Source organism: Calliphora vicina, chromosome 3, assembly GCF_958450345.1.
Source record: "Calliphora vicina chromosome 3, idCalVici1.1, whole genome shotgun sequence".
Classification (NCBI taxonomy): domain Eukaryota; kingdom Metazoa; phylum Arthropoda; class Insecta; order Diptera; family Calliphoridae; genus Calliphora; species Calliphora vicina.
The window spans coordinates 34,387,133-34,399,601 of NC_088782.1; the positions used below are offsets into that span (position 1 = coordinate 34,387,133).

Below are 12,469 nucleotides of genomic sequence, written 5' to 3' on the forward strand. Positions count from 1 at the left end.
AATAACTCCCGAACAATCTATAAAACAATTGAGTAACAAACACTTTAGTTTCCGTTTCCGTTTGTGCTAGTTGGACATGATCCTGAATTCAAATACAATATAAACGTATTAAGAACTTTTCTATGTCCTTCATTCATTCGGGTTTTAAATTGAGTAACTAATTCTTTAGCAAATTAATTATTCACTATTTGTAAATTCTTTATATCAAATTTTATTATACATCGAGCTCTATCAACGTTGCCGAATCTTTGCTTAATAAAGTGGTCTTGGGTGAGTTACACAATAAAGCGAATTACACAATAAAGGGAAAATGGTCCAAAGTTTGATATCATTTTCAGTGAACGTGGCTAATTTTAAGTCAGGCAGTGTATGATTGACGCATTTACAAATACGTAAAACTTTATTACCATGTTAGACAAAGATGTCCAGCGATGTTTAACATCATGTATAAGACGAACTCCTTGCTTTTCTTGCAACAAAACGTTAGTTTGCAATATTTGTGTTTATCATTCGATTTATTAAATATTTTGCAACACTTACGTACGCGGCTAATAACATCAATTACATACATATATTTTAACCCTCTAATGCTTAAGCATGCCTCAAGGCACACATCGCAATTATTAAACAATAATTTTTTTATGCAGTTGTTATTTAGTTTTTAATATTGTAAATATTAACTTTTGCCAACTCGCCTCAATAATGCCTTTATGGCGCTGAGGCTTTGAAACTGTAATTGTAATGAATTACTTTTAATAAATATAAAAAAATTAAAAAAAAAAAAATATATAACTGATATTTCATTTCAAAAACTATGAAAGCTTTTTAAAATAATTTAAGTGCGTTTTTAAGCAACTGTTACATGAGTTTTTGAAATGCAAAATTGGTTATATTTGCATTTATTGTCATTTTTTGCGATGAGTGCCTTGGGTATGCTTGGGCATTAGAGCGTTAAGATCATGGCCTTCATCTATTTCAATGTAATCATTATAAATGTCATCCTCAATATCACTTCCGACGACCGATTCAAAATCAAATTCTCCATCACATTCAACACCACTTTAATCTAAGTTAACCCTCTAACCGGTCAATTTTATTTTGAGGTAAAAAATATGCCAGATAATTGTTTGAATAAAAAAAAATACGTTGGAATAAAAAAAAACAAAAGACAAGTGCACGTTCATATTTATCACAGTAAGTAAATTGTATGTCTCTTTACACATATTTACCGTTATAAATAAAGCAGCATTACATAAATTTAACATACCCCGCCTAGAGGCAGCCTTGCAGGTTAGAGGGTTAATATTTTGATTATTAATTGCGATTCTTCTAATATTTCGCCAGCTAAGTAACAAATATTTTATTCCGTACCTTTTATTTTCATTGGTGTTTATAGAATTGTACCTTTTTGCAGTAATATTTATATGTTTATAGAAGGAGCTATCGGAACACTCATCTACAGTGATCGAAAGTCCCTTTATCTTTAGTTATTTGTCGAATTTCGGAAACAATACAATTTGAGACATTATTACTTATTTAAATTTGAAATTATGAACAATTTTAAGCAATTTAATAAATTTAAATATATCATTTATTCGTTTTATTCGATTATTCTGCATAAAATTGTTCGAATTATTCGTTATTCGAAAATGGCCATTTTTAGATTGTTCGAATAATTATTCGTAAGAAATTATTCGATTAATCGAACGATCATTAGTCGAATGAATACCCTAATGTCTACCGAGTTGCAACGAGTGAGTGGCTTATAAATATTCAACTACTACCGATTCTTAAAACAACGGGGAAAGCTGCTGATATCATTAAATAACTAACATTTCTGAGGTTATACACAGAAAAAACTATTTCTTAAACCGTTTCAATTTAAATATTTGTCACATACATATTGAACTGGTTTCAAACAATTATTGAATAGATAATTTTCGTAATTGAAAACACATTTTTGTTATTTTTTGTGTTTCAATTACGAAAATTATCTATTCAATAATTTTTGTATTTGAAATTCAACCAATAACGAAAATTGTATATTCAATTGTCAAAATAATCAAATTCAAAACTCAAAATTCAATAGAAAATATCAAGAAATTTTGTTTTTGAGCAAATGAATACTTGATTTAATTATGAAATAATTGAAACCAGTTCAATATGTGATAAATGTTTGAATTGAAATATATTTTTTTCTGTGTATGTGCGATGACGATGTTATAGTTCAGATGGCTGCATATGTAAAGTGTAAATGTTGTACTCGGGTAAAATCAGCAAACACAGGCTATATCACTTGATGATATTCCTTGATAATGGGGGTAATTATTGACAATAGAAACCATTTAGAATAGTTTGTATTTAAATACAAAAAAAAGGTGATATATTTGTAAGTATGATGGCTAGTCAATAAATCCTTGACTTTTTGAATGAAACACAGGTGTTTGGATAAGAAATCAGTTTATTTCTCAAAGTAGTCTACTATTAGTATCCCTTCCAAAAAATTTGATTTGTCGAGATCATAAAAAAGGTATTTATTTATGAGATGATTTCATTGTTGGAATTAAATCTCTTTCTGCCTCTTCAGGTTTGCAAACAAGAAATAGTCTCGACGACAAAGCCGGAAACTAGAGCAGATGAGGGACCAATTTGTAACTTAATTCATAAATCCTGATAAATCCTTGGCCAAATGCGTTCGTTTTATTAAATCCTCATTGAATCTACCAGTAATTTAGCATAATATTTTCCATTGACTTACGCTTTTGAAGGTAGTCAATGTAGATTATACTGTTTGCAGCCCAATGAACGATCGCCATGACTTTATTGGCTGAGAAACTTACCTTGGTGCACTATGGCGCCAACTGTTTTGACTGATGTTTGGTCTCTGGTTCGAGGTTACGAAATGGCGCAAAAACTCGTCCACCTCTCCGAGACGTTTAAACGAAGTTTTATATGATGTTTAGATGTTAGTATATCCTGTGATCTATTCAACATTTTGTTGGAGCAAATTTACAACAAATATCATATACTACACTCTTATGCCGATGATATTAATATCATGGGGCCGACTTCAACATTGTCTAGTATAGAAAAGGAGTCGGTGAAAATGGGTCTGGTGGTAAATGAAGAAAAAACATAACAATTAGCATCAGTTTGGAGATAAAACGAAGAACTATTCTTGCTAATAGATGATATTTCGGACAAAGCAAGAAGTTTAGAAATAAAGCCCACTCTCGACGAACAGAAATTACACTCTATAGAACTCTTATGTTACCTACGCTACTATATGGCGGTGTAGCGTGGGTTCATGCAAAAGCTGATGCAGCTTTTGGGAGAAAGATTCTCCGGTAAATATATGAGTTATACAAGGATAACAACATTGTTAAGTGCATCAAGGTGCAACGGTTGCGCTGGCTATGGCCATGTCTTACGTATGCGTGAGAATGCTCTGGCGAAAAAATCATTCGAATGCGATCCCGTAGGAAGAAATAGAAGGAGAATACCCGAAGATCTCGCAAAACTTGGTGCTAGAAACTGGAGGAGAAGCGTATTCCGAATCAGGCTACTGACCTAAACGTTTGTTTATAGAAATCTAAGTAGTAAGTGAAATAAATAATTGATTTCAAATTCCTTTCAAACGAACATTTAAGCAAAAATTTATTTTCTAAAACTAAAACCATCAGTTGAATGAGTTTGTTTCCTCATTATGACAAACTTAAATCATTAATTCCTTATGCAAATATCCAAAAAACTATTCGTCTGTTAAAAACCTCCCTTACTGTAGAAAAAGTACAGAATTTAATTTATTTTTTTTGTACTCATATTAAAACTAGTTGTCAATTTGTTCTCATTTTAATAACATTTTCATTTTCATTTGACTTGTCAGTTGGTTATTGCCTTCTGCTCAGTGACAATGACACAACATTAAGGAAATTAAAGTCATTATGGCGTTTACTACTTAAATACGGTTTTTATTTTTTGTTTGGCTAATTACTACCTTTTTTAATTTTTGCTAACAACAGGGTTGATGTTAAACTGTGTTGGTGAATATATAAATTTGTGTAACATTTATATAAAGAGAAACATTTGTGAAATGACAACAAGACCAAAATGTGTATTTAAAGAAATTTGGTCAAATATAGTAAAAAACAAGTAAGAAAGTTTGGTCGGTCAAGCCCGACCATATAATACCCTACACCAAGTAAATGAGTAAAAATATATTTTCTTTTAAAATATCAATAATTTATATTCGTGAGTGATTTTCGGAAGTGGGCCTTATATGGGAGCTATGACCAATTATGGACCGATCACCATGAAATTAGGTCGTGTGATTTGTGTATGTATGAAAATTTACTATGTTGAATTTTGTGAGCATACCAACATTTCTAAGAGATTTATGCACGTTAAAGTGATTTTCGGAAACGGGTATATATGGGAGCTATGACTTATTATAGACCGATCGTACCAAAATTTGGTGACATGAATTTTGTATATATAAAACTTATTTAAAGCGCAATTTGTGGAGATACATTTAGAAGTTAAACATTTATGACCGATAAAGTCCAATTTCGGAAGGACATTTGTATGGGGGCTAGGTGAAATAATGGACCGATTACAGCCAGTTTCAATAGGCTTGGTCCATGGGCCGAAAAAAATAACATGTACCAAATTTGATCGAAATATCGACCTGTACTCTGCGCACATGGTTTACATGGACAGCCAGCCAGCCAGCCGACCAGACGGACGGAAGGACGGACGGACGGACATCGTTTAATCGACTCAGAAAGTGATTCTAAGTCGATCGGTATACTTTAAGGTGGGTGTTAGACTAATATTTTTGGGCGTTACAAACATCTGCACAAACGCATAATACCCTCCCCACTATGGTGGTGTAGGGTATAAAAATAGTCAGCAAACCCATGAAATATATTGACATTTTGCGCACGAAGGGAACGATTTCCTGTAGAATATGTGAGTCATCCAAATACTGTAACAAAAATATTTATTTTATAAGAAGAACAAAAACAACCACTTTATGCAACTGCAAGTAAAATTTAAAAAAAAAACTGATTTTAGAATTGGATTTGTACGAAAGTGAAAATAATCATATGTTCCAATTCGTAAAGTTTTGATTTTAGTTCTTCAGCTTTGGTAAAAAAGATTCTGCTACAAAAACTTCACATGCCTTAAGGCGCAACTTTATATTTTTGGAAAACACAAAGATTATGATAGCAATATTTATTTGTAACTGATAAAAAAATATATGAAATTTTTAAACATTTTTCTTTTATTTGAACACTTTTGATTTCCTATTTCCATTTTGTCATTTGAAAGTGGGTTGTTTTCACTTTCTCTCGAATTTGATGTCTGTCAAATACCTGGTTAAAATAAACTATGAAATAATAAATTTAAAAACCGACTATAAAGCTTTTAAAATTGTAGTTTTTGTTATGAAAAGTTTACTTTTTTGGACACCTCTTATAGAAACCAAATAGATTTAACAACAATAAATTCAAATTCTACAAACAATTTTTGATCTTCTGTAATTTTGATTTCATTTTTAATATTTCTCAAAACAATTAACAAAATTAAAGAATTCTGATAATTGTTTAAAGTTAGAGTTTTTCTAGCATTACTTAAAAATACACTTAAACCTACTTATTTCATATGTAAATATAAAACATATATGTACATCTCTTTATCACAACATCACAGAAGCATCCTAAGAAACCCAAAAAGAAAGTATACTTTTAGGTGTTTTTTTTAATTTTCCCATTAAACAGTTCAATCTGTTTCCCACGTTTTTGATCTTCTGTAAATTTGATTTAATTTTTATTCTTTCACAAAACAATTAACAAAACTATAGAATTTTGATAATTGTTCTGGTGTTAGTTAGTGTTTTTCTTCTTTTTTTTGTTGCATCACTTATAAATACACTTAAATATATTTATTTCGTAATTAAACATTTATTTTCACATCTCTTTATCGCAACATCACAGAAGCTACCTAAAAGCAATGCCTACTTTTAGGTGTTCTTTTAATTTCCCAATTAAACAGCTCTAAATCTGTGATAAGTGACAATTGGATTTATAAAATTTTTTTATGTGTTTAATTAAATTCCATATTTCTATTTAATTTAAATTAAATTACTATTATTTCATGTTTATTTTTTTATAAATTTTATTTGTTTATTTATGTTAATTAAATTTTAATGCTAAGCTCAGTTGTATTACTTATCATATAATAAAAATGTTTGTATTTTTAACAATTATAATTATTATTATTATTAATATTAGTTTTTCTTATTTATTTATATAATTTTGTAATTAATGTTGTATTGTTTTTAATAGTATAAAAAAGGCTAAAGTTAACAATTGAATAGGAATATTTATATTTATTTCGAAAAACAAAAACTCAGAATTTTAATTATTTATAATAATATTGTATTTTGTATAAAACAACAACAAAAGCAACAACAACCATGGGTAGAATAACAAAAAAAAATATTGTAAATCACATCCTGTTGTTTTGCTTAAAGCCCTGTGGTTTTAGTTTTTGTTAGAAGGAAATTAATTTTAAGCAATTGTATGAAATTTTAAATTGTATTCACTAGCATATATTCCACTGTTTCGTTACAGCTTATGGGATAATATATGAGTTTTATAATTTTTGTTAGGTTCACTTGGTTTGAAAAATCCAAAAGGCATCATTACGAGCCCTTAGCTCCAAATTATCGTAAGCGACATTTTCTATTTATTTTTTTATTGCAGAAATAAAAATTTTATGGATCGACTGATGTTTTAGCGTTAAAAAATTAAAATAGTTAATAACTTAAAAAATATATCGTAGGTCAATGTTTACATTTTACAGTAAACGAATTTTATCGTAAGCGTCACATAGTGGTATAGAAAAACAAGTAAGAAAGTATGGCCCATGGACGATATAATACACTAAGTAAAAGAGAAAAAACATTTTTCTTTTAAAATTTCAATAATTTATATTTTTGTGTGATTTTCGGAAGTGGGCCTTATATGGGAGCTATGACCAATTATGGACCGATCACCATGAAATTAGGTCGTGTGATTTATGTCTATATGAAAGTTTACTATGTTGAATTTTGTGAGTATAGCAACATTTTTAAGCGATTTATGCACATTAAAATGATATTCGGAAACAGGTTTATATGGGAGCTATGACCAATTATGAACCGAACCGTAACAAAATTTGGTGGCATGAATTTTGTATATATAAAACTTATTTGGAGTGGAATTTGTGGAGATAGATTTATAAATTAAACATTTATGACCGATAAAGTCCAATTTCGGAAGGACATTTGAATGGGGGCTAGTTGAAATAATGAACCGATTTCAGCCAGTTTCAATAGGCTTGGTCCTTGTGCCGAAAAAATAATATGTACCAAATTTGATCGAAATATCTTCAAAATTGCGACCTGTACTCTGCGCACAAGGTTTACATGGACAGCCAGCAAGCCAGCCAGCCAGATGGACGGATATCGTTTAATCGACTTAGAAAGTGATTCTAAGTCGATCGGTATACTTTAGGGTGGGTGTTAGACTAATATTTTTGAGGGTTACAAACATCTGCACAAATGCATTATATCCTCCCCACTATGGTGGTATAGGGTATAAAAAGAGGGAAATAGATCTGTAACTTCTAAGTGGTTAGATTGGTTTGAAATTTCACATGCGCAAAGAAGAAATGTTGTCGAGTTTAATTTTAGAACGTGGACCTCATGGGCCCACAACGGGCGCGACCAAGGCTCCTCAAAGAAGGACAATTCGGGTATGTTGTGTTTTTTAAACGATCCCATTTCTTACATATACATGTAGAATTTTCTTATCGAGCACTACAAAAAGTTATCGAAAAGCTTTCAACTATCTCTTATAGCTTAGGAGATATTCGCATATGGAAATTAAATTTTCGACATTTTTACCCATCCTACTGCAGTTTTTTGATAACAGCGTATCCAAATATTTCCCGATTTTCTCCAGTTTTCCTTTATTGGACTAACCATACATGTGTCTGTCAAACAGAAAAATAAGTGTTTAAAAATAATGACTAAGTCCTAAGTTATATGCATTTAAATTTAAAATGACGATTTTTCGCTAATTTTTTGGGAAAAAATAACTTTTTTTCTTTTTTAGTTATCGCTAAAGTTTCTTCAAAATATTTTAAATGAAAAACAATTTTAAAATTATTGTTAGCGAGGGGACCAGATCCATTCAAAAATACCTATTTTGTATGTAAAATTCAAATTTAGGTCAAAAATTTTCAAATCGCATATTCGATATCAAAATATAGTAATCGACTTTAGGTGGCCTAATATGTTTCTAATTATTTTGTAAAGGGTTCCGATAATTTCGATCCTGTAGTGCGATTCACTAACTTTTAACGAACCGACAATCGTAATGTTTATCGACATAAATAATCGCTTGCAGTAACGATAGTGTGATTCAGTAATTTATTTTTAACGATTGTTTAAGATATGACATCTCTGTCTACAAAATATCAAAATAAGCGAGAAGTAGAAAACCATCATTTGACACACAATGAAATAATTAACCAGTGGTGTAGTGAGTACAACGTAGCAATCGGAAGGTTGTTGGTTCGACACTTGGCTGCGACTTACTTTTTTTATTTATTGTTTTTAGTAAATACATAATTTTATAAATAATTCTATTAGCAAAACAACTTATTTTCGTCCAAAATGTAAAGGATTACTTTTGGGACATCGCGAACAAAAATAAGGACTTCTTCCAGGTGAATAATTAGTAGTATAATCTTCAAATTCCCCTATTTTTCAGCTTATTATTTTATATTTTATTGTAAATATTAATAAGTTAAGTAAACTAAATTGTGTTTCCATTATTTTTACGATAGTTCCAGCTACAAAAGATGAAGATGACCAAGAAAAAATTGCAAATACACTTTATCGATTTAATAAACACAATTTAAATTATTGTCGCTAACATAACGAAAAAAAACTGCTTTAAGTAACAGCTGACTTCAATCGACAGCGAATGTCGTTAATAATGTTACTGAATAGCAAATTCGATAAATTTTCATAAAGTGTTTTCCGCTTCATTGTCTTTAAAACTGTTTTTTTTTGGGAATAAAAATTTAAAAACATGATTTCCCTTTAAAACTCAAACTTTCATACAATCGAATTAACAAGCCTTCTCCTTGTCTATGGTGATTAGAAACAATATGTAGACATGTAGCTATCCATGTCAATCAGACCAATAGTTCAACATGTTTCCTTTTCAATGACACATTATACCTGCTACATGCAACACTTACTTACAACTGTATATAGATGTGTGGTTGAGTGTGTATGTATACAAATGGTTTAGAAACTTTTAAGACACTTAACAAAATAATGAATGACATACGATATTGTCATTAGCATCTATGCTAATGACAATTACAGTGTTGTTGTTGCTGTGGCTGCAACATGTAAACTTTGATGTTGCAATATTGCAACATCATGGTCATACTTAAAGTCATTAACATTGTCATCATCACCATTAGAAGCATTAGCTAGAGATGTTGCAGCATCATCATCATCATTATTGGCATTTAGATTACCATTTCCATTTGATTTAAGGAATTTTTGTTTATGTGGCATATAAATTTGATGATCTATTGTGGAATCATGTCTGACAACAGCTACAACTAAAGATGGTTGCAGAGCTGTATTGTTGCCACTTATTTCTGAGTTATCACAATGATTTAATAAATGCTGATGTTGTTGCTGCTTTACATGATGATGATGGTGATGTGGATTTTGTGTGGAATTTAAACTATGATGACGTTTTAAACTACATAATATACAATTTAATAATGAGGTTGATGTTTTTGTTGCTGGTGTTGTTGTTTCGTTTGTTTTCTTGTTATTATTATTATTGTTAAAACTCTGTCTACATTTAGCTGTACTTGCTACTGCTGGCTCGTGGCTACAAGTAGCAGCTACCTCTGACTGAGAGTATTTGTGTTTATCATTGTAGCAATTATTATCAGTACTGTAATTATCTTTATAATGTGTTTGACACTCATTTTTAAAATCGCTGTTCTTATGTTTAAGCTTAATATCTAAATGACAAATACCTTCTAAAGCATTAGTTGCTCCCTTAATGTCTGCAGCAATCAACATTTTATTACCCTTCTGTTGCTGTTCATCAGCCACCTCCTGCTCGTTTTCTGTTTCCTTAAGCTCTGGAATTATTGTTGTTGCTGCTGCTGGTGGTGGTGGTAGTGGTTGTTGTTTATATTGTTGCTGTTGTTGTTGTTTTTGCTGCTACACATTCGTTACTTGTGTTGTAGTGTTGAAGTTCTGCTCGCCCATTACACTTTTACTAATCATATCTCGTTGTATGCCATTCGTTCGTCCTCCACTACCACTGCCGCCTTGACGCTGACTATTAGCACCAGCACGACCAGTCGCACCACCCACACCGCCTCCTCCGCCACCCATTGTCTCATCATCTTGGGCCACTGGCAGCCATTTATCCAAGAACTTGGGACGAAACAATAGTGTAAATGTTGTACGAAATTGTCGGCTCATCGAACAATAGAGTATAAAATTAATGCTTGAATTGATGAGTGCCAATATGTCCATTAGATCACCTGTGGAGTAGAAGAGGATGTGGATACAAATAAAATAGATACTTGTATTATATTATAGTTGTATTAAGATATAAAGTTATTAATGATAATGAAGGCATGCAAATAGAAATGAATAAATATAATCAGTAGATATAAATGAAGGATATTCATAGTGCCACTTCAATTGGCAACGTATAATTACTAAACACATTATCAATACAATAGTTCAATTAACCTCTCAAAAGTATAATGTTTAGACTGGTGTTCTTTGTAATCAAGATATATTTTAATTTAGGTCTTAATAAGTTTGCTAATTGACTGATGAAAGAAATGGTGTGAGTGAGAAATCAATAATTAGCAATGCTAAAAAAGAATTTAACGATATAAAATAGGGAGGCTCTTATTTTGCACTTTTTGGAGTTTTGATGCTCCCCATATCTAAAACTGGTCATATAAAAACCAAATGCTTCGGCAAAATCGTACAATCCCAGCGGTAAAAAGATACAGTTAAAAGGCATTCCTAAATGCTTTATTTTGGCGACAGAAGTACAACCAGCAGCATTGAAAAATCTTAAGTTAAATTTTTGTAAAATATTGCTCAAATTTTTGTAAAAAAAAACAAAAACAAAACATTAATAAAAAATTACGACATACAACGCTACGACACCAATTGTGAATTGGGCAGTTATTAGTAATTTTTAACAAATTATGGAAATAATATAATAAGTATGAAGTAATGAAGTCTGAGTAACAGAAATGAAAATTTTTTTTTAAATTGTTATTAATCTTTTGATGAATTTTATATATTTAAATCAAATGCATTTTTGCGATTTATTTTTCATGTTCGCAAATAAAAGTCACAAGCTGACCTTTACGAAAAAAAAATATATTATAAATCACTCATTCAGATTATTTGTGTTTGTTTCTTTTCTGTTTCTCTCAACCCCAAACCTAAAATGTTCTCGAATAAATCACTCTCTCAGTGATATATCACAAAAAATTATTTTTAAATGGCTGCGAATGGGAATTTACCATTGAAATGAAAGTGAACCCGTTATTTTCGGTCTCTGCTTAATACAATCAATTACTTTTTGGTGTTTACTCCCTTTTGAGGCTGTGTGTATATTTGTGGAACTTATTGGAAAAAAAATCTTAAATTTTTATACCCACCATCAAAAAAAAAGCTTTGACTTTGTCATTTCGTCTATAACACATAAAAATATTTGTCGCAGACTCACATTAGTATATCGGGGATTTCATGTCAACTTTTGAAATCGATGTCTTCCGATCGGGATGAAATTTGCAACAACAATAGGGGATCAAAATTCGACATTTTGGCCAAGCAGGTGTTTTTTCTCATCCATGTAACTTATTACCTATTGTTCTAGAATAGTTTAGACAGCCATTTCTTTAATCTTTCGAAAAGAAATAAAAAAAATTTGAAATTTTTTTCCGAAATCAAGAACTTTTTTGACTTTTTAAAAATTTTTGTCCATTCATTTAATAGGTTTTTGGTCGTTTTGTGTGATGTGAGTGGGATATACATATATCATGTTGGTTCACTTGACATGAAATCCTCCATATGTATATCGAGCCCTTAGCGCCAAATTATCGTAAGCGACATTTTCTAAATATTTTTTTTATTGCAGAAATTAAAATTGTATGGACCGACTGATGTTTTAGTGTTCTCAGAATATCAAAATTGATAATAACTTTAAAAATATAGGGGGTTGGATTTTATCGTAAGTCAATATTTACATTTTACAGTAAACGAATTATATCGTAAGCGACACACAGTGGTATATAAAAAAAGTGAGAAATAAATCTGTAACTTCTATATGGT

General features: G+C 30.6%; 2 protein-coding genes across 2 annotated transcripts in view; both read right to left on the bottom strand.

Annotated features, from left to right (window-relative positions):
* Cnep1r2 (CTD nuclear envelope phosphatase 1 regulatory subunit 2) overlaps positions 1-12,140 on the bottom strand; it is a 596,488-nt gene extending 584,348 nt beyond the window's left edge. The window contains exon 1 of the mRNA XM_065505157.1: positions 12,127-12,140. The gene's annotated coding sequence lies outside the window, so the exon portion shown is untranslated. The remainder of the gene's footprint in view (positions 1-12,126) is intronic.
* The window catches only part of LOC135954912 (probable G-protein coupled receptor 139), a 40,478-nt gene continuing 37,827 nt past the window's right edge, over positions 9,819-12,469 (bottom strand). The window contains exon 3 of the mRNA XM_065505155.1: positions 9,819-10,647. Coding sequence (XP_065361227.1) covers positions 10,319-10,647 — 329 coding nt within the window. The 3' untranslated portion in view covers positions 9,819-10,318. The remainder of the gene's footprint in view (positions 10,648-12,469) is intronic.